The sequence below is a fragment of the Schistosoma haematobium genome, chromosome 4 (assembly GCF_000699445.3).
Source record: "Schistosoma haematobium chromosome 4, whole genome shotgun sequence".
NCBI lineage: Eukaryota > Metazoa > Platyhelminthes > Trematoda > Strigeidida > Schistosomatidae > Schistosoma > Schistosoma haematobium.
Genome location: NC_067199.1, coordinates 31523932 through 31548043, shown reverse-complemented (window position 1 = coordinate 31548043; position 24112 = coordinate 31523932). Strand labels below are relative to the sequence as shown.

At 30.0% G+C, this 24112-nt stretch overlaps 1 protein-coding gene across 1 annotated transcript in view; it reads right to left on the bottom strand.

Annotated features, from left to right (window-relative positions):
* Window positions 1-24112, bottom strand: part of MS3_00007857 (uncharacterized protein) — a 73946-nt gene that overhangs the window by 25861 nt on the left and 23973 nt on the right. Inside the window, exon 5 of the mRNA XM_051216205.1 lies at window positions 20113-20535. Coding sequence (XP_051066771.1) covers window positions 20113-20535 — 423 coding nt within the window. The remainder of the gene's footprint in view (window positions 1-20112; window positions 20536-24112) is intronic.

Below are 24112 nucleotides of genomic sequence, written 5' to 3'. Positions count from 1 at the left end.
TCATAGAAGGAGATAAGTAAAGAATGTTAGTTTTAAGTGCGTTTGGATAATAGCTGGTATTTGTGTTTAGCATACACGTTTCGCCCAATTTGAAACTCATAACTTAGATGTATCTGAATCCTAGCGAATATGTTCATAGTAAAACTCGAACCCCAAAATCTGAAAGCCAATATCAAAACAATCATGACAGAATGCACGTATACTAATACAAATTGGTTAATCCATGTTCTTTATGATAATCATGAAATTTCATATTCTCACAAATATTAAAGAGTTTTGACGTAAGAGTAAAAAAGAGCAAAGGTGTAAAAATTTCAAACAATTTTATTATTGTGTTAAAATGTGGTTTACAACAAGAAATACAATGAACATGTGTTAGTCAAATGCACAAACCATATAGACCAATTAGTGTGGCAAGAACTGAAACACTGATTTTAATTCATTTCTGGTTAAACGAAGTTATTTGTTTTTGTATACTGTAAATGCATACTTGTAAATCCGACTAATATAGAACTAAACACAATGGAAGCATATAAATAGTTAGATGTAAATGTACTGTAAATAAGCATCTAAATATAGAACAAACTGGCAAACTAAAACTGAACAAGGCATGATGTAAAGCATTGAGTATAAATTTGTTTCTCCCTAGTCAGGTTAACATAAATCTGAAGAATTTTGGAACAGTGGATTTGTGGAAGATTTTATCTATTGCACAGTTATTAACTACTGGTTAAGCGTCAATAATTCGTGAGTAAAAAAGTTCGTTACATAAGCTGACATCAGGTAAAGAACAGTGTAAAGTCGAAAGGTGTTGAACACTTGTTTCACTCTGATACGAGGCTATGACTGATAGATTTGAGTTATCTGAGGATCTAAAAAATTATCCGCCAATATTCGTGTATGGTGGAAGCTCTACAAGAAAAACTAATTAAAATGGAATAATATACAATAGACTTATATTCAGTGGTCATAAATTGTTATATTAACTGAGAAAATTGTAGGTCCTGCACTCTTTACATAATTCTGTGGTGGTTACTTTCAAATGTTCAAAGTTAATGCTTCTAGGGTTTTCCATGTGTTTAAATGATTTTCAATCAGTTTCTTTTGTAAAGCAATGTCATATAATTGAATGTTTTAAAGTTTCAATCAAGCTGAATATTGTTTAAGGAATTAACCTGAGAATAATTCACTAATTAGCGAAATCCTGTTAATATGTAGCGTTTCTCATAGACTACTATTCAGTTCACCTGTTATTTGTCTACCTGACTCTCCTGCGCTTACTACTTCAGTATTGGCGTCCAGTTAGTAATTCATGCGCAGCGTAGAACTCGGCACACATATGTTCAAGTTTAAATTGCCATGATAAATCGCGGATTAGTACCAGAGAACATAAAAATAAGTATAGGGGGACTTAGGGACTGAGGTTGCTAGGAAAGATAAAAAAATGACACCTACGCTACTGCGAAAGATTTGGAGTTATATCCCACGAATTCACTAACATTTAGTTACAGCGTTTGTGTGGATAGCAACCAGGTAGTCTTCACCTATATATAAGATCAGTTTAATTCTCAGTCACGTCGTCGACTAGTTCAACCTCTCCCAGCACTACACATCGCATGTCAAGGTAAGTAGTTGTTGTGTATACGTAATAAACGTTCCAGACATGTCCGTTGATAAAGGTTCATTATCTCATCAACCGATTCGCCATCTTTCCTAATTTATCTAGATCAGCTTCGTAAGATCAACAGATTTAAACACTTTAGCGATTGCGTTTGCCTTCAGTGTAACAATAAAAGTGTCACGACACAAAGTAGTTTTGAAGCAAGCTCTTCATTAGTTAGAGTTTTTTAAATCAATTAGTTGTGTGAGTTTAATCTAAATAATAAGAACCAATGAAGCCTATACTAAATTGATGAAGTAAATGTGATCATCCAGACAAAGAATGAACTGTATAGAAATTAGCTAAAACTGTTACAAATAATATGGAGACACTAAACTTTAATGACGTGATTGAATAATTTTTGACCATAACTGACGTTGTATTAAATCTTCATGTAAGTACATTTAATTTGAATTTGGGAACCTCAAATATATGCTGAAAATTTAAACATGCCGTGTATTTAGTTTGCTATCATTTTAAGGTTATCCATTTTCCAACTGCTTAGACATCGATATAATTGTTTAGTATCTAATGTTTGAATTAACCATCAAGTAATGTGTAATAACTGCATTCTTTTCCTACGCTTTTTCATGTAAAGCCAACAATTTATTGTTATGTCAGGGAATTAAAACTTAGATAAATACATCGTAGTGATTAATAGATTTCAATAAAGAGATTATTATTTATTCAACTAGTCAGTAGTCATAAAGAGGTAAACATTAGGATTCTTTTCCATTTTAAACGATCCTATTCTTTTTCTTTCAAATAGAGGAATTGGTATATTTTACCATAGAATATTTATAGCTTATTACATTAAGTCGTTTTATTGAATACCTATCAAAATTTTTCTCATCTACATAAATTATAAAAAGAAATTATTTCCGTTCATTGGAAATTTACAGTACAAACTACAAAGAACCTCTATCTTGTGAATATGATATTGACAATAAACACACATATACATACATTTTACAACCTCTATACATACATCGGATTAAAATGTGCATAACAGATGGAAATATATTCTTTGCAATAAAGGTAATATAATCATTTAATACGATCAAGCAACCTTTCTAGTATTGGCACTAATAAATTTTTAAAAATGACTTTAAGTCTAATCCATCCGATCATTATAATCTCCTATTCAAACAAATATATATTCGCACAAAATAAGATTATTCACGTATCGATTAATATAAGAAGGATGCATGAAGAGGAAAATAAATTAAAAATAATTTATTTCCATTCCTCGTGAGTGGGAATTTAATTTTCACAACGGGGAATAATAAAAAGAAAGATTATTACTTTATTCTTTTTCCTTCAGTTTCTGTTTTAAAACAAAAAAAACATAAGGTAGTGGAAGAAACTTTCATTTTTGCTTTGGTTAGTTAAAACAAACAAAAAATAAGCGAAAGTCTCATTTGCAACATCAGTTAAAAATGAGAAAAAAACTCAACGTACACTTAAACGTTTTTTTCTCGTCTTGTGCTCTTTACTTTTTCCAAAATCAGTATTACACAGATGATCAAACATAAGACCTAAATGTCTTGCAGGAAGAATGTGTGAACGCAAATAAATCTAAGCAAAACCGGAAAACTTAATAAAACGGGATTCATTACGGGATTTGGGTATTAATGGGTGAGGAATGTGATAAATTAGCAAACTAAGGCATAATAGGTACTTAGTAATTCTATTATTGGTCTATGATGACAGCTTTTATTCAGCTACAAAAGTTCTGTTTATTTATTAACCATACAAAATTTTTTTAAAGCATAGTATGTTAGCATGATAACAAATAAGAATGTATGGAACTTAAAACTCGAACAGCTGAATGCGTCAATAACAAAAAAATCAAATTACAACATTCAATGATTAAAACACAAATACAACAAACAATCTCTGGATGTCGTAAAAAAACAGTTCAAAAATTTCAATACAAAACTCATTGAGTTTATACATTGTAAAAGCGGGTAAATATATGCAGGAACCAAAATCATAAGGAGTTATTCAATTTTACCTAAGTATATAAACAATTGTTCAGTTAATTTAAACACTGCTACATTTAAAATAACGTGCATATAGAATATTCAGTCCGTTAACTAACAACCGATAACAAATAATGGGCTGAATAAATTCACAATCGTAGACAAATGTAGCCTTCAATTTGGAATATTCCAAAAGAGCAACTTTAAACAACCACTCAGATATTTTTTTTCGAGAAATTCCTACAGGATTCTTGCACATGTAAATCATTGACCACCAAACTTTTTGTACTATAAAGCAGGTGTATGTTTCGATAATGTAATTGGAAGACGAAGACTATCAGAACTATGTGATATATTAGCGCAGTACATTTCGAACAATCTGATCACACATATACTTGTTAAGGGCATTTATATATAAAAATAAAAGGTCAACTAGACTGGAAACGGGGTAAGAGGAGATAAGGATAATGATAAGAGTAATAATAATAATGTGAACACAATTCGAAACCTAATCACTCTGGATAACAAGCTAATATTACTGGGGAAGGTTTAGGGTGAGAACGAACTCTTTTTGAATACACAAAAGGGGGTGCGAATTTTCGTATAGCTAAGGTTTCAATAAACCTTAGTATACGCTCTTTTACAACATCACTAAAGCTGAGTTAAGATAAATCTTATGGCCTGTTTCGATTATATGTTTAGCAATAGAGGATGATTGATGTTTAACCTCTGCTCTTATTGGGTCACTTGATTGTATTTGTTTCTGCAACCACTTTGGTACATGTTCACACACCCTAATTTAGAGATCACGATTGCTCCTCCCTATGTATGTGTGATCACACACACATTTAAATTGGTAAACACAGGGGGATGTGACACAATCGTTTTCATGTCTTTTAGGTTTTGGATGAAGCATGCATCTTGTTCTTTCTTTGATAATGACCTTTGCTGCGCAATACTTTTTGTTGATAACTGATTTAAGCCTTTGTTTCAATAAAAGGCCATTTGAATCACCTCTGAATGGTAAAGTGATGTAAAAAGACTTCTGTCCTACCAAGGCTACAGTAGGTCTTACTGTACCACGAACTTTCTATCTATTTATGAATTTCAGTGGATAGTCATTTTCCATTAATGTTAAATTTAGCAACCTAACATTATCATCAATGGCGTCATTTGTACAAACACGATTGAGTCTGTTGAAAAATCACCTTATCATACCATGTTTGTATTGCACAGGGCAATAACTATAATAACGAAGATACTAACCTGTCCATGTTGGTTTTCTAAAAATAGATCGCTTGACTGAGCTATCTTCTCGTCTACTCAGAAGTATATCTAGGAAACGAAGCTGATCGTTCTTCCCCTCTTCACATGAGAGACTAATATGGTTTTGGAGAGTGTTAAGTTTATTTAATAAACAGTACATATCCTCTTTTCTCTCACAAACAACTAAGATATCGTCCACATTACTCTTATAAAATGACATGTTTCCGATTAGGTCATCAGTCTGATTTTCAACATGTGCCATGAATACATCTGGTAATAATGGTCCTAGCGGACTACCCATAGCAACTCCATCAATCTGACGAAAGTATTCACCTTCAAAAGTGAACTGAACTTTTTCAGTACATAATAGAAGTAAATCTTTGGAATTTTTAAAGGGACACATAATTTAAGATTGTTTACAGATATGTAATCACATAACATATCAAGGGTTTTTTTCAAAGGTACATTTGTAAACAAGGAATTCACATCAAATGAACACATTGTCTTTTCCTTGATATTAATGTCACCTAAATGATCGACCAGTTCAAAAGAATCCTTTAGAGAATACTTACATAGATGTCTTCGAATAGGGTCCAACAACTTTGTTAACCATTTAGCCAGGTTATGTGTAGGTGATCTGCACATTGATAGAATTGGACGTATACGAACGTTAGGTTTGTGAATTTTAGGTAGTCCATATGTGTATGTGATAAACCTAAGGAATCTTTCAATCCATCTCGTAAATATCATCTAAGAGTGCATATGAGACTAAAATTTCTATATTAACTACATGTCTTTACGATTAAGCAATTAACAGTGCACATAAAGAATAACACAGTAGTAAGAACAAATATACTAGTTGCGATATTTCAATGAGTAGAAAATTGTACTTATGACGTTTCGTATCCTAATGTAAGCCACTTCTTCGAAGTAAATAAAACAATCGAATCTATTACAGTGAGTTTGATCGTAGCATTTTGTTAAACTGAAATTAAAACTTCAGATTTGTTTTTATTGAAACTGTTAGTGATTTTCAAAACACTTATATTTCAGCTCAGTGCACATTAGTTAATTTTTTGATACCGTGAGAGATTGGATTAATTTGCGAATTATGTAAATTGAATCATGGCGTTTCCTAGCTTTTTCATTTTGCAACCAAAAAGTCAATATTCTCTTATGTATAAAAAGATTTATAAATCCGAAAGAAAAACTACCTTAAAATGGATAGAATATGAAAATTAATTCACAGCTAAGGAAATTACCGAAAGCAAATATTGACATAGTAATGATATTATAAAACATTGAGTGAGTAACAGTGAGAAACGAAACTACATACACCAGCTGATGAAAAAAAAACTCTCGGTATTTTTTAGAACATAAACACTGGAGAGGATGAAAAACCAATTGCAAGTAAATAAATCAAAAACAAAGAACTAATGCAAAACGTTTTTTTTTTAAGGAAAAAACCAATTCATGAAATACACCCCATTTATTTGCACTGTTATTTATCTGGTAGACAGGGAACAAAGAAACTATAATCGGAAGTAAGGTTTCGTTAAAAAAAATAAATCACTATAAAATGTGTATGACAGTGGTCAATTTTCTAAATGTGATTTCCCCCTCGTAACAATTTTTCAATGGTATAAATTTTTTACCATTATTGTAAATCATTTTATAAAACTTTGAAAGATCTAATATCTGATCTTTTAAAATAAAAGTATTCTAGAAAAAACTGTATGACGTAAAACAGAAATTAGAGGAGAAAGTAAGTAGGGGAGATGAATCGATATATATATATATATATATATATATATATATATATCAACCCACATACTTATATTTCGGGAGTGGAGAGCGTTGTATAAATAATCCAGTATTATCTTAAAGGCGACTACCAAATACTGAACTTAATAAAAAATAGAATCATTTAAATCAATTACAGTTCTCATTGTTAAAATTAAATTGTTCTACTAAGTCACTACTCAGTACCGTGATAGATGTATACCAGTAAAAGTAGTATACTTGGGAATAGTAACTTTTGAAATAGCTGATAATAAATCATGGTCGTATCTTTTATAAACCATTGAATGTATCACGCCTTAGTGTTGATAAAGTAACTGAAACTATATTTATCAATTACGTAAAGTCTTGATCTGGCGAGACTACAATTTATGGACAAACTAATCAGATCTAAAATGGCGAGTCTCGGATTTCAGCGCAAAATTTTTTCATCTACGTGGCTAAATAGCATTTTGGCAATATAGCTGATGTTAGTCCATGTTGAAAACCTTAACTTTAATTTCTAACCCTATCTTCTTATTTCAAATCTCAATTCTGATTTCTTACACTGATATATAATCCTCTTTAGATACTATTAGGTTAGTCGCTTTTCTCAAGGTCACTTTGGCGTAGCTCAAAATTTCATCTATAAATTATAGTCTCACTCTTGATTTATATGTATATACATAACTAGTCATTTTACTTTCTAGCAGCAAATACTTGTAACACTTTATCGCTTGTTAACTGAATAAAGATTAATTTAATTGAAAAGTAATTTGTCATTGTTAAAAAATATTCACAAGTACAATCCATGAAGATGTCATTGACAATCTAGTAATGCGGTTAACATGGAAAGTCTTCATTGTCGACTACCAGAAAAAGCTATCGAGTGATATATATTAAGATTGTGAATATGATAATTGCTTCATTTGATATCTTTAGGGTAAGAAAGCATACATCTCATTAGTTCCTACTATGTACTGTTTAAAATGCTAGTATTCATCGAGTCCCTGCTTTCATCCATAATATTAATACTGCTAATACTCTTGTACATATTCTGATAATCTCATCTCCTTAGGTTAAACAAAAGCTTAGAAATAGAATATAAAAAGACACCAGTCCAACCGTCTACTGATCATACAATAAAATATAAGTAATAATCCGTCGTATGATAATTCCAAACGTTATACTTCTGCATTATCCGTCCTACCATATCACTTCGCATTTTAAACTAATTACGTTAATAAGTTATTAATTAGCTGACTGAAACAAAAATTCTCTAAGAAAGTGAATATATTCGTAACATAGATATAAATGCCAAGGAAGTGAAAATGAAACTAGCATTCATTTATAAAAGTAATTGATTTTAGTGGTTGCTTACTTACATTAAAAGAAATGATTAGAAAAAATGTAGTTTTACGCATATCCCTTTACCCTCAATGGATGCAATCATTAACTTTACATATAAATCAGTATGCGTGAATGGATCACTGCTGGCATTTAAGAGTGAATATACAAATAGATTAACTGTCAAAGTGAAAATGTAATATTCTGAGTGCATAATATAGAATATAGAGGTTCTTGAATAAGAAAAGTCTTCATAACATTATTACAAAGATCAATAATATTTATATTAAAACTTTTACATATCGACTAATGAGAGCAATTCAACGTTATTATAGCTGGAATTCAACTGCACACGCTGAATCCAAGTTAATCACATTAGGTCGATACTTTAATGTTCAGACATTTCAACATTGAATTATGTGTAACAAGGTTGCTAGAACTTCAATCTTATTACTAAAATATTAATAATGTTGCTAAAGTGTGTTTTGTTAGTGAAACATATCTTTAAAAAGGCTGAAGTATATATAAAGGTGTCATATTCTTCAGGATACGGAAACCCAATCCAATCCAGTCTACTTTTCAATCAAGATATTATTGTTTTGTGACTGAATTATGTCCAAAACAAGACAGATAAATGTCTCTATAGTTAAGACATAGTCATACTTGACACTTTCTGGGACAATAACTAGTATATGTGGCTGACTGATTGTTTTCAAAGAAATTATATGTTACAATATTTTATTTTATTCGATTAAATCAAGTAATATTTTTTGTCACAGAAAAAAACATTTTCTTATGAACTATCCACTAACTGATCAGTCGAAGAATCTTTCTTGTCGTATTGTTATTAAAAAACGTACTTGTTCCGCAAGACACTAAAAAATATTTGTAATTTAAACAATCTGTTAAATGTAAACGAATTATTAATTGGAAGTTTTACGACATTTATTGACAACATCTATTATTGAATTCATTTAGACAACCATTGATAGTCAGGGTACGGTGAGAATTTCTTTCATTTACTTCAGTGACTTCTCATCACTGTTCGCCAACAGTTTCACCGGGATCAGATCGGTTTTTTTCAAATCTTTGTAAAGTCAGAATTACCTTAATATCCTGACCTCAGATGTTTGCACTTTTGAATTCAGTCCGGTTACAGTATTCCTTAGCCGTTACCGATTAGTATAAGTGATCTGATCCTTTTATTCAATATAATTGAACTTTATGAGCAATAATTTTCAAGATTTCAAGTTATCCAGCAAGAATTGATCTAATGTGCAAAAAAATAAACCGAACAATTTTTAAAAACATCTCATTCTAATAGCAATTATATATATATATATATATATATATAACACGTACTTGCATAATTCGAGTCTAATTGAGGTAGAAATTAATTTCAAAGCGGGTATATTTAAAAAAATTACTGGAAGTTCTTATAAACTGACATCTTTCTGTTCTGATACATTTTATTATTGACATGTATATCGAGATAAACATTTATTTATATTGGTTAGTGCCAGATGCCACTGTGGGTGGTGAATGCTTACTTTTTTATTCACTCATTTTCAATAAATGTGAAGTTATTGAAAGCGCTTATTCAAATTCGTGCCTAATAAATTTATGTACTTCATACAAAAATTCACTCAGATTTTGGAGAAACAAACTAAATTTTTTATTGTATGGTAACTAAATAGTGATCACTGCCATGTATGTTAAGTTATTCTTACTGTTGATCGAATTCTATCAATCAACTTCTAATGTGGCTAATAGTTTATGTGAATTAAAATCATTGACACTATGTTGAGATGTAAAGTAGTTATTGGAGAAAGTCTACAAGAAGTCTGTCGAATAACATCACCTTGAAAACTCAATTTAAATAGACGTTTAACACTTTGTTTTATATCATTAATATCATTCTTTGTACCAGTTAACTATTCATTATAATTAAGTAATATATTTCAATATTTCCCACTATAGTTTCTAATCTATATAAGAAATAACTAACTTAATGATTTCCAAAAACAGTATCAAACTATCAGTGCCGATATGTTTTTTTACTTCTCCTGCCAAAAACAGCAAGAATAATTAGTAATGGTTGCACAGTGAATTTCAACTATTCACAAAATTAATTACCTACTATTCATTCGTTATTTCATGTCGTTCATCTCAAATATAATAAAATTATTAAGAGGTCAAATTAAGGTCATTAAGTTGTTTACGTATAAAAACAAGAGTAAGTTATATATACATATATTTATTTATTCACCCATTAACATAATTACTTGAATTGATTATACGTTGTTGACGTTTTGTGATTGCCCTACAAACCAGATAACCGTCATTAAAACACAAATAAATAAATATGGCAGTAAAAATTTTGAATTAGATAATATTGGAGACATATATACAAAATACATGAGTTTAATAAAAATAAGTTTATTTCCATCTATTTGAAAAAGACCAAACCTTGTTCATTCTAATAAATTCAATAGTCATGATTGGTTTAGCACTGAAAAGTGAACAACGTTCTCATTGTCCAGTTCTTTAATGTTGATCGAATTATATTGCAAATGTAATATGCCCACCCATTCTAAGTGACTCCGCATCGTACACACCATGTTGACATATCAGGCGGTATAATATAGTCATCAGGAAATCATAGAGCTAGGTTTCGTGGTATTCGATACTCATCACTAAGGTATACCCCTAGTATCAAGGAGATCGATGACCCCTGCGAGATTCAGACCCACGTTACCTGGCTTCAAAGTTTGAGACGTTAACGTTGGGACAAATAAGTGACCGAGAGACGTACAACTGATTGATCACTGAGTGGTGATCATGGTCATGTTTGGTTATACCGCATTTTAATCCGAAATTCAAATTTTACGCAAATCATAAATCTTTATTTGATGTTTGAAAACTAAGAATGCCGCAAGTGCATCTCATCATCGTAAACCCATGTCATACATTAGAGCGGAGACTGGGCATGCCATACTATACAATTACCAAGTTTTTACCCAGTTACATTAGACTTTCACCAATAATTTAGGTAACAATATATGATAACCAGCATACTGCATTATTAAGTGAATTTTTTAACAGCGACTTGGAAGATTTTAGCATGAGTCATACACAGCTAAAAATAACCCAGGTTTGCTGAATATTCCAAACACATTTAGTGAATGTATGCAAGTGAATTAAATGTAATCTCTCTATCTATTTATCTGATATATAGTTAAATGATATCAGCTTAACAACTTATTCAGTATCATAACACAAAACCTAGAATAAAGTAAATTATTTGCGGAATAAATTTTCTGACATTTTACTAGTCAGAAAAGATTTGTTCGAAAAATCCCACTATATTTTTTCGGATCACTCAAAAATCAATTTTTTTTTACCTGACACTATTATGAAGTCCAAAAAAAAATAAAACAATTTAAGCATGGACTAAAATTTTGAAACGAGTAATTGGTTGAAATTTCCCGTAATTAAATTGTCAAAATTGAACAATGAACGCGGCTGGTTACTAAATAAAAGATAAATGAAACTGATACCAATCAAGAAAAAAGCAATCGACTAGAAGGATTAAAACTCTCCAGGTTCATTTGTATTTCTATTTAACCAATTGATCAAACGAGATGAGTTAAACGTTTTTCTAATCATAAAATTGGTGAATCAAAACCCTTGTTTCATTTTATTGAACAAAAAATCATGAATGAAAGCAAAGTAGGTGATTTAACACTAAAAAAAATGAATTTCAATTATTTAACTTATTTCATTTCATATGTTGTCGAGACTCATCATGAGTATTAAAAGAAACTAATTAACTTAGTAATAATAAATATAACAGTTATACTCATCTTATTCACTATCGTATTTTTGATTTCGGCATAAACTTTGAAAAATTGTGACAGAATTCCAGCTTATAAGTATTTAACTTGTGAATATGCTGAAAAGATGAGTACAATAGTTTGTAAACAGTGATTAACTGCAATTCATAGTCATGAGCAACAATTCATGATATGTTTTGTTTTAATGTCACTGCTTTTCATTGACGAATAAACTTGATATGTAAATTCCATATATAATGGCCTATTTCTTTAATGGACAGAGGAGGAAGTAAATACATGAACTGCCATGAGATTACTTCTTCAGTCCCTCAGTAATTATATTTACGATAGATTGTAAACATTTTATAAAATCGATAATGTACACGCAAATGACATAGATTGAATTAGTGAATTAAAACTATTTGAAATCGGAAAATTTACAATATAAAGTGTATGTTTGAAGAAATGTTGGCCCAAACGTTTGATCAGTCCTCCGGTTTGTGCTCATTTAAAGGTATTAATGCAATTAATTGAAGATGTAAAAATTTTACTATCCGTAAATTATAACTTTATCAACATATATCATGTAAGTAGTAACTCGAGCTAAATAAATTAAATGTGTACTACTTTATCCGCCGAAAATAATTCACCTCAAATAACTGCCCATTTTTGTTAAGAAGTGATATTACCTAACAGACAATAATTTTACTCATACAAATGAATAAACTTAAATACGCATATCTATACATGCACACATGCATATGAAAAATATATCTGCCAAAATACGGTCAACACTATAGCCGTTCAATAATAAAAAAAAATTAAGTAATCTGATATATTTATGGACTAAGGAAGGAGTCGTTATATGAAATAATCAATAAAACTTGAGGTGACAGAGAAAATTTGAGTTTGTATGAAAACACTTATAATTTCTTTATTCTTGCTTTGTCAAGCGCCTACCAACAGCAGAGAGAGAGATTTATTGAGTGAGTGAGTGAAAGATAGGGAATTGCTAGTACAAAATAGTCGTAAAGATGAAAAACTAAAAATTTATGATAAAAATGGTAGAAAGGAACGAAAAAATGACTTGATAAATGACCACAGCTCTAATATCTTTTCATAAGATACATAGTCAAATTATGCAGATTTACAATTAAAACAACCGTGTTGTCTAGTTCGGTTGAATAAGTGATATACAACTTTGTGAGATTAACCGTCTGGTTTATCTTAGATTCAAACAAGCCTTATCTAACTCACAACTAGTAACTCAACCATGATGTACATGTAAGGAAGCGAAATTAAACACTTATGTAAACATGTTTCTTGATACATAAAATATTTAATAATACACAGTGTCTCAATAAGCGACGTAATGTTGATATGTTAAAATAATTTCTGCATTAAAAACATTTTTACAAACAATATATAGTTTCCATAGTAAGGCTTATCGATTAGTTTGACAGAATATGACACGTCTCTCATCTACAGAAGTACATACTAATGACCACTTCATGGATAGAACCCAGGGTTTCTAGGTCGAGTGACGAGGGAGTTATTAATAGACTACTGATTTGAAATTTAATGTCATACGTTCCCAAATTCTACCGCTTTACAATATGGTAGAACATCACCGAATACCATCTGTAGGTTCGTTACGCTTGGTGTAGGTTAGCTTCACAGATTGGGATTCCTGAACTTCATTGGCGAGGGCCTGAATGTGAATGCCACATACTAGAACGAAGTAGATATCCAGTGTGTCTTGGTTTTTAAGAGTTTTCTAGTTGTTGTAAACTACTAATTGAACCATAGTCATCAGTCTTTTATGTTGACTATTTAGTAAATTAACTACTATCCCCTTAGAAATTCGAATTTAACCTCATTACCTGATAAAAAAGACTATTTTAAGCCTAATTATAATTTATTACCCAGTACTGAAATACACTTGACCATTTAGACAAGTCTTTTAATACAAACGCACCAACTTGCTGTAGGAGTAAATTACTGGCTGTCAATTCCGATTCATAATGTCTTAATGTAATTATTCACAACTTAACTAATAAGGTTCCGTTCAAATATAACTAATTATGAACGGTTACACTTCAGCATTTAATATCAAATGCTTGACTACTGTAGTTAGTCTAAAATGAGTAACCTATTCAAGGATTGTTTATGAATGACTAACGCATGATATGCGTAATAAATTACAGACGGGTATTATTTTATAAAATAATCATGTATTAATTACATTATTCAGGGTATCATGCATTTGATTTATTTATAGTAACAAATCCAAAATCACTTACAAATTACAATGTCTATCCAATTTATTCATTTTATAAGTCAAATAGTACAGTTTGTTATACATCTTTTCATCACATTTTTCGTTTGTAAGCACTTTTAATTGTTTTAGAAACAGTCTATCTCTATCGCAAAATTTTTAGTAGCTGAAGTTTTCAAATTGTCTTGTTTCAGAGGTTTTTTATCTGTATTTATCTGAAAGCCAATTTGAAGATTACTTGAGGGCAATCTAAGATTAAATTCTTACCATTTCCGAATTCCATTTTCATACATTCAATAACAATAACTTTAATACTGGTTTCAAGTCATAAATATTCAAATGATTAAAACCGTCAGATTTTATGAGATTTCTTTACTTCAATTAAATACACAAATACAAGAAATCTTTCATTAGTTATGATTATCATGACCAAAGGGAAATAATTTATTTTACTGATAAGCAACGTTTAAAACTTTTGAGATTGTAATATATTTTGAAATACTATTAGTTTTTTTTACAGTGAAATAATTGAACATCTTTCTCCTATCCTAAATGTTGTCATATAATTCAGCAAAAAGAAAACATGGTGAAATTTATGAGTGAAAATACGAAAGTTAACCTCTCTCTCTCTCTCTCTCTATATATATATATATATATATATATATATATATATACAGCATGAAAAAATCAATACTAGGAAATAAGTAAGGTTGACGGTTGTAGAACGACCCGAAATAATTTTTTTCTGTCGTTGAATAAATAATATCATTTATTTCAATAATGATATTTTTCTTGAAAGTAGGTGAGAAAATCAACAGTTACACCCAAAAGTAATATATATATATATATATATATATATATAATATCAAGCAAACAAGATTCTACATATTTCTTTAAGGTAATGTCTAAGTATATGGTCATCCGGTTAAATAATTATCTACTTTTCTGATTTGTATATATTTAAAATACATTTGAAGGATAACTAACATAAGTCAGTTTTAATATGAAATAAATAATAATGACCAAGTTAAGTCATGTATACATACTTACCGACGAGGTTATCAAAATTATTGCACAACTTAATATTAAGATGTTTTCACTTCATAAGTGATTAGTTCGTTCTATAGTCACTAGCTTAAGAATTTTCACATATAGAGTAAATAATGGTATACAGTGTTTTATTATAAAATTGAGACAGCATTAATCATTTTTCATCAATATGATAATGGCAATTCATCACGTTTAACACATTTTATTGAAACTGACAGGCCATTAGTTCTTAAAATGTATTGGCTAAGTATTATAACAATAGTGTTTTTCTTGTTACACATCAGATCTAATGAATTAGATACAATATTTTTATATAATAATGAAGAATATATGATAAAAAGTAGTAGCGTGGTGTATACTGACAAATTTAAGTAGTGTGTAGCATGAATAGGAAGTGGAAAAATTCCCAGCAGAAGATTGAAATAAAGAGAACAAGATGAAAACGATGAGTAATCGGAATAACAATAGAATCAGAAGAATGATGGAATATATAAAGGAATATTAAAGGGAGATGTTCAAAAGATATACTTAATGTATGAGTTTCATATTGTACAAAGGTACTATGTGATTTGGCAGAAAAAAATAAATTGGTTTACCGTACCTAATCTCTCGTTCACTACATTAATACATAGGAAAAGAAATGTAAGCCAATTTAATGTCGCATTTTATTAGTTTAGATTTTGCTTGAATGTTTGAATTTCAGAAATTTAAAACTAATAACAACACCAGAGAAAATAAATAGAACAGTAAGAATGGTAGTAAAAATTACAATTATTCATTAAACAAATATCTTAATCACTTTTCAGTGTAAATTAATTCTTCTATATTGTTCAGTTTTCCAAAACTCTTCTGTTTTTTAGGCTTTCCTCTCATTTAATCGAAGTATTTTCTATGTTGAGAAATATTCGTTTATTTGCATATTATTATTACTTATAAGTTTGTATATAGACAGTCTTCCACCATGGTTACATGAATTCACAAAATAGCATCTGTTAACAACCGATCCTAATCTCCAAGGGTATTTACAAGCTTTCTAATCATTCTTACGCACGAGTGAAACACTATTTGACGACCGAAATAATAATGAAAGGCTGTTTGCATTGAACTTTCTCATAATGGATTTTCTGAAGGGTTATATGAATTATTCAAAAAACCTAATGCAGTAAGGTGAACAAAAAATATTCTTCACTTCTTTTCTTTTACTATACCTTCATTTTCCGATAATTATTTCGTATTTATAGACAATCAAGCGGCCCGTAATTATTTAACATTTTATTAATAAAACAGTATAAACTATCGGTATCGATTTCATTTTATGAGCTATATCCTTGAAATGCCTATCAATAGCCTGACATGTTCGTATAGACAGTATACGTTTTCCGTAATGAGTAAACTCACTAGTTGATTGTTATTTGACTTATTTTTCTCTATAAGTGCTAATTACAAACAATCAGTATGTACGGATAAGTGAGCAGTTAAATACCTTCTGAGCTGATAGTAAAAACGTCTTAGCCATAAACCTATATATTGTTTGTATTACTATTATACAAGGATTCTGACGTTTCAATGAATTTAAAATTAAGCTGCTAAAGTTTGAAAATTTTTAAATCAAGTCTAATTTTATACTGTTAGCCGTATGAACAAGATTATCAGAATATGTGACGAATACAATCTTACTGAACCAAATCTATAGTTTTCTTTGACATCATGAACTGATCTAAGTTAAACAATCACTAAAAAACCTGTAAGCAGTAGGCAGGGATACGATTTAGTAAAGGACTCCTCAACAACACACAGGAATCAAATACAGAACCTTTGGTCTCGAGCACAAACCCTTAAACTCTAGACAAAGTAAGCCGTCATCCAACGGTATATATGTTTAAGCTCAGTCGTCCGAAAAATTAAAAAAACCAAGTTTTTTTTAATAAAGAATATAAAACTGGAAAATATTATCAAGTTATTTCCAAAGGAAGCTTTGAATGAATCCTCGAAAAATAAATCATTCTTTATGTTCTATACAAAATTAAATTCTAAACTTAGAAAAATCTGCACCACTAATTATTTTCTTCTTATTTGCTTCATTCCACACCTAATTTATTTGTTTTATTCCAATTAAATAAAAATCATATTTACATCCCTCCTCCCAAAAAAAAGAGGTAGAAAATGTTTTTTTTTTGCTTTTATCACCACGTATTTATAGAATTTAGTTTATTCAACTTATTTTTGTCCACAAAATAGATTATGAGCAACAAATAAAACTAAAAAAAATTGGAAAAATTTGTTGATCAGTAAGTTCTATATATTATTTTGTATATAGAAATTAATAGGTTGTTTTCATTTTTCCTAATAAATAATTTATTGAATTTAGTGAATATAAACAATATTTAAAAGAATAGATTTATGAGGAAGTTGAATTCAATAATATAATCAACCTATTTTAAGTCTATAAATAAAACTGGGTTGTATCCATAAACTTCTAATAATATAGATATTACTAATGACTAAAGATATTGTTTGAAAGAATTTATTATTATTATTATTCTTGGCTTTATTCAATATCATATTTTTGGTACAATATAGTATTCTCAACACAAAGTATTTCAACAAGTTTCCGTTTCTTACTTCTTGGTCGACCCTGACGATAAATATTGAGTGATCGCCAGTTAGATGTTAGCAGTTCAGTAAATGAATATCTGAATAATGTATATTCTTTTCTCTACATATTGCCAGCGACCACATTATCTCTTATTGGGCTTTTTGTAACTTTGACAACGAAAGGTTGTACACTTTTCGGAAATGCACCAGGATAAGTTATGCGATTAATAGACATAATGATATATTAAAACAAACAAAAATAGATAACTTGTTGAAATGTCTAGATGACAGGAACAGGTAGCCCAGATGCTCAAGCAGGCCGCCTATAATCGATTTGTGTTATTTGTTTCATCTTAAAGGATAAGCAGTTTAGACTAAATGACGTCTACTGAATAGCAACTGAACGATAAATAATTAAATTCAGTTTTATTATATGATTAACATTCACTGAGATTTTTATGCTTTGCAAAAAAAGAAAGATGTTTACTCTAAGATCTTGTCAAACACCGTAGCGTTATTTAGTTAGCATTATCAATTTATTACTCTAGATTGAAATTTGACTGAAAAATGTTTCTCTATCCTTTATTCTCTCATTATTCTTTGATCTGTATGATTCCACACTTTTAAAAATCACCCTGTCATCTGCAGTTTATACCTGTGTAAATTATATATAATAATTATGACCTCGCTTTGATCTCTTTTACCGGAGGCAGAAAGCTTCTCCAGTTCACTCTCGTTTTAGTCATAAGGACTGCTTCAAATCGATTCGGGCTTACAAAGATTTTTAAAACAATTTTCGAAACATCTTAACTTTGTGGACTACCTGACAGTAATAAGTTCTATTTTCTATACTTGTAGTATCTACAAGGAAATGAACATCTACGCAATATTCGTTTACTGTAATGTTCAGTCTAAAGCAATATAATAAAAGTTAAGTTGAAAATATGTTTAGAGAATACAACTATCGAACAGTTTCAAACTGTAAATTTCATACACTGAGGAATTCAGACAGAAGAATATAAACTGTACTCATATTATGAAAAGATAGAGCGGGTGTTCCTCGCCTTTTGTGATAAACTAATTCCAAAATTACGTTTTTATTATATTATATATTCACTTTTTCTTATCAAAATGTTAAAATTGATGGAAAACTTTGGGTGATTAGATCCAGTTTAACAAGTACTCGATCCAAAGCTACATTTTTTGCAAGAGCTACTAAGCAACCCTAAATCGAAAGTTGAAGAGCGACATTCGTACCTACTACGAGTTAAATAAAGCCATTGAATTTAGCCACAAAGTCAACCTTCAACTATACAGCACGTTCAAAGTTTAAACTTCTTACTATGGAATCATTAAAAACAAACAATTCCGAAAATGCACAATGCGAAATTTTTACAAGTTTAACAAAATAGCTTGTTATGATAAAACTGTGTCAGTAAAGGATATATTCCTAAGTATATTTTTGCATTCAAAACTGTAACTAGTATTTAACAAAATCTATACATATAAGTAACAGGTACGTAAAAGTAAGAGTGACATTCGAATCACTTAAAATCATTGAATTACACCCACAGTGACTTGTTCATTGTTTTTCGCACGCTGTCTTGAAAGATTACCTTTTCTTAATGACCAAACTTCTAGTTATTTATTAAAAATTCAAAAAGAAATGGTTAGTAACAAGTATTTATGTATTTCAAATGATGTGATACTTCAGGAGAAAAGAATCTAGATATGAGAATAATCTTCATCATTAATTGATACATAATTTAGAACCATTAAACTTAAAAAGATTAAGATAGAAATCTGTTCCGTCACAGTTTCTGATTTTATAATATCATATACGCGTGACTTCATTACGGATAGAATCTAATGTATCAACACGTAGAAACATTATTAAGCTGACGAGTTGGAGATTACTAGGTTACAATAACAACTACAAACAATTCGTAATACAATAAGAAAATATTCAATAATGATTGTGATACCGTGAGTCAATCAGACATAGACCAAAAGATGAGAACACATAACCGCCCAAGATGTAACGGATACTCAAAAGAATGTCTCCAATTTTTAAGACATAAAAGTGCTTTTTTACGAGTGGATGTACGTTTGTTCTCTATTCGGTTTTGCTAAATAATAATACTCTATCTCGATCTCTTTATTCAAGTAGCTGATCTGGGGTCGAATATAGGTAGCCAATATATCTAGATCAGGCCCGGACGACGGCACAACATAGATGATTATGTCATATTAGTTACAACGAAAAATTTAAACAAATATCACACACTTTTATTAATATACAAATACATAGCTTACCTGATGCTTTTATTTCATTTTGTATCAACGATAAAATATACATCCAAGTTTGTTCATCATTAACAAATAATTTCGTCATATAAGTAATTAATTCAATGATTGAATTTATGTCAGTTATAATTAGAAATGCTTTGGAGCCCCATAACCGCTGTAAATTCATTGTAATACAACAGTTTTGACATTTATCAATATTACGAGGACAAAATGATGATTGCGTGTCAGAAGTATTGACTGTATTTCTTTGAACATATATATTGTAAATTGAATATAATGAATTATGATTTAAGTGATCACATGTTTCATGAGAAACTACATTATTGGAAAATGTAGTCTCTGAGGTATCTTGTAAATTATAGTTATCACCTGTTACAGAAATTGTGTTCTCGTCATTTTTCTTCAATATACACTCGAACATTTGATGTTCTATTTAAAAAATAACAAGAGAAATAGAAATAAACTGAACTGGATAACATCTTTTTAGTAAAACAAGGATAAAAAAGTTTTAATTCACAATGGTATCAGAAAATACCGTGTATTATACCTGTTATAACGTAAAATACAGAAACGCTTGCAGTTTTTCAGTGGAAGACAAATATAAACAAATTTTGATCATTGTTTATAAATATTTACCCTAGCCTATAAAATTAAATATCTTGGTCTTATATGAGATCAAATACTGATTGAGTACCTCGAAATCGGAAGCTGAGTGATCCGAGTTGAACTTCCACAAGATTCATACAAGATTTCAGGTTTATCATGAGAACGTATTTTAACTAGAATGAAAACGAAATCCAGAATTTCCTGTCAAGTATCCTTAATCACCTAACAAAAATGTACAGTTAACGATTTATTTAAGGTTTCAATCAAGTTTCGATGACACAAAACTTTAGCATTATGATACGTTATGTTATAATCTCATTTTCATGATTTAACTGATAAGAAGTTGCATGGACGTTCTAGAAGATTTTCAAAAATAACTGAAGAATATTCTATAATTCATCAATGAAAAACAAGCATAATCTCGAAGAGATAACCTGTTGATGCCAGTCGACAGTGGACTTATAGTATTACGAGTTGATTAGATTTAAAATAGAAACTTTCGAGCTTAATGCTAGGACGGTTTTATTACAACAGCGGTTATATTGCAAGGTACTGATGAGTTCCATATTGGAACTTTCTTGTTCCATTGGTTGTTTACCTAAATTCAGTCCATAATGTAATTTACAAACCGTTTTACAATTCAGATTTTAAATTCTTAATAGATTACAGCATAAAAGTTCATATCTTTATAGCCGAGAGCTAATGTTTGTTCATTTACACAAAAGTATAACTTTAAGATTATTATTATGGTAAAACACTGATGCATAAATTCTGATCATCATGTATTTCAATGAATACCGCCTATACACTGAGAATGGTATAGCCCAGAGTTAATTTTTTATGATGCCATACAAAAATGCCATAAGTAAAAAAAATTGATAACTTTAATCTTATTAGGAAGAGAAATTAAAAGAAAACTAATATATATGTGGCCCTAGACTAAGTTAAATCTAAGCACAGTGAAATAGGCAGTGTTAGATGGTAGCTAGCAGTAGAATCCAGGACTTGTGCTTCGTCTTATTGGGGACTCGTCAACTGAATGTGCCTGTTGATGTCCACTTCGGGACTTGAACCTAGTACCATTCGCTCTAAACGTTATCACATTATCCACTTAGCTACAAAGTTTAGATAGTTGCTAGCTTTTGCATTGAGAAGATTAAAACAGCCAATACAAATGAATTTAAGTGAAATAGATTTCATCGAAATCTAATCAAATTCTGAAAAGTAAAAGAGAGAAAGGAAGTGGATCATAACTTTTAGAGACGTTGAAAAGCTAAATAGTCAATAGACAAGTGTAATGATAAAGAAAAATCAGCTGATTTACTTGGTAAAAAGTGATTTAAGAGTATAATCCAAATATTATTTAAATACGTCTTGAGAATTATATTTATCAAATAATCAAATACTTGAAAAATACTTAATGCACTGTTTATTGATTAGCATAGCATATTATGATAGATAAAAGTTGTAAAATCATGGTTTACATAAATATATTGTTTCACTGTCAACAAAAGAAAACAGTCATTTGCGTTTTTATTGTTGCTGCATATACGAACAGTTATATTTGTTTAGTCAGAATTATTTTGTTGTAAAACAAGGAGAGAATTTACTAATTCATATACACTTAGTTTACTCATTATTATTTTGAGATGGATTTCGTCCTAAAGATTCGACATGTAATAAAGTGTACTTTATAATTGGATAACTTACCTTAATAATCAACGTAACGTTTTGTATACAGAAAAAAATTTCGTTGAATAGCAGTGGTATTATTATCGTTATCTTCATCATCAAAACAATGGCTGTTTTTTTAATATAGATGGTATGTAGAGATCATTCTGATAGTGAGGTAGTTAGCATCATCGACTGATGTCATTGATAAGTTAATTAAAATTTTAGAGAGTCCTGGATAAATATTTCATTTTAGTACGGGACTTATCAGCTGCATCCATCCAGCAAGTGTCGCCTTATAGTGAAGACCACTATGAAATTGAAATAATCTTTATGAAACATCATGCATCAGTATTTATTTACTCACTGGTTGATATCTTTGAAATGAATACTCAAAGAAGCGGTATGATGCTGTGGATGATTGCTTAGAGCCATATCAAAACAAAAACAGTCACTAATAAAGCTTTTGTATAACAGTGGCAGAGTGAATGAAGATTGAACTGTAAGCTACTCGTTTCTAGCTTACTTATTCAAAATAATCATATCCGCTAAGAAACACGAATATTCTGAGTTCAATCGCGTATGAAATCTTTTATCCAAATCGATAATGAATCCTAAATAATGATAAAACAGTAGTCCCTAGTTAATGCCATTTGACGATAAAAATTATAATCAAGTTGACGATATCGTTTTTATCAATACAGCAATCTTTTAATAATAAGATAATTTGTTAAACGAGGAAGTTTTGAAATAAACACTTTTAAAAAAAATTTATTTCTTTGAAAGTTTATGGAAATTATTCTACCGATAAATTTTACCCTTTTTTTAGTTTTATTAAACTCACTGGGTTTTTTTTTCAAGAGGACTAAACAATATTTTATTATTAAAATAATAAATAATTACAAATGTATTAGGTCAGTTCACTTTCATCAATGTCTTTTTGTTTTACTGAAATTGAATGACTTTCAAAGTAATTCAAATAACAATAATAATAGTAAAAATAATAATACAAGAGAAATAATTTTATCTAAGTAAAAATGAAAAATGTATATGAAAGCCAAAAGCAAGAATAATATCAAAATAAATTGTTTTGTTTTTTTGTTTGTATTTAAACAGAGTAATCTAAATGATATCCATGTTAACCGTTCAAATAACTTAAAAAGTAAATTTTTTGTCCTTATCCCTGAAAAGAATAATAATTTGAATATATAGATTAAGAACGAAGAAATTTTTTTTCATAACTATGGATAATTATTGCCCCCAAATACCCTGGTACGGCCAAGAGTGGGGAGAGTCCGCTCTCCCTCTCGAAATGCTCTCACGTGGCCACGCGTATATAGCCTCTGCCAGGGAAGTCCTACTCACTGCCTTCTCGTAGCGGGGGTGTTGTTTACGAAAATGAGAGGACGAAAAGCGAATGTCTGACGCTTTAACCGGATCCCAAACCAATGGTGCACATGGGCTCCAGTATCCTAAAGGAATAAACGGCGTATGAACCAATTGTTGATCACCGCCTACCATGGAACTGCATCTCTTTACGATGCTCCACTGCCTTGTGGGTCAGATATTCAGGTCGAAGGCTTAGAGAGTGGCCCCCTAAGAAACCCACCTGCTTCGGTTTGGGCACCCGGGCAGTACCACAGCCCTCATACATATCGAATGAGATTTGTGTGGTGCATATGTATCTGGTGCCCCCTTGTACCAATATCTATGTGTTAAAATAAATAAA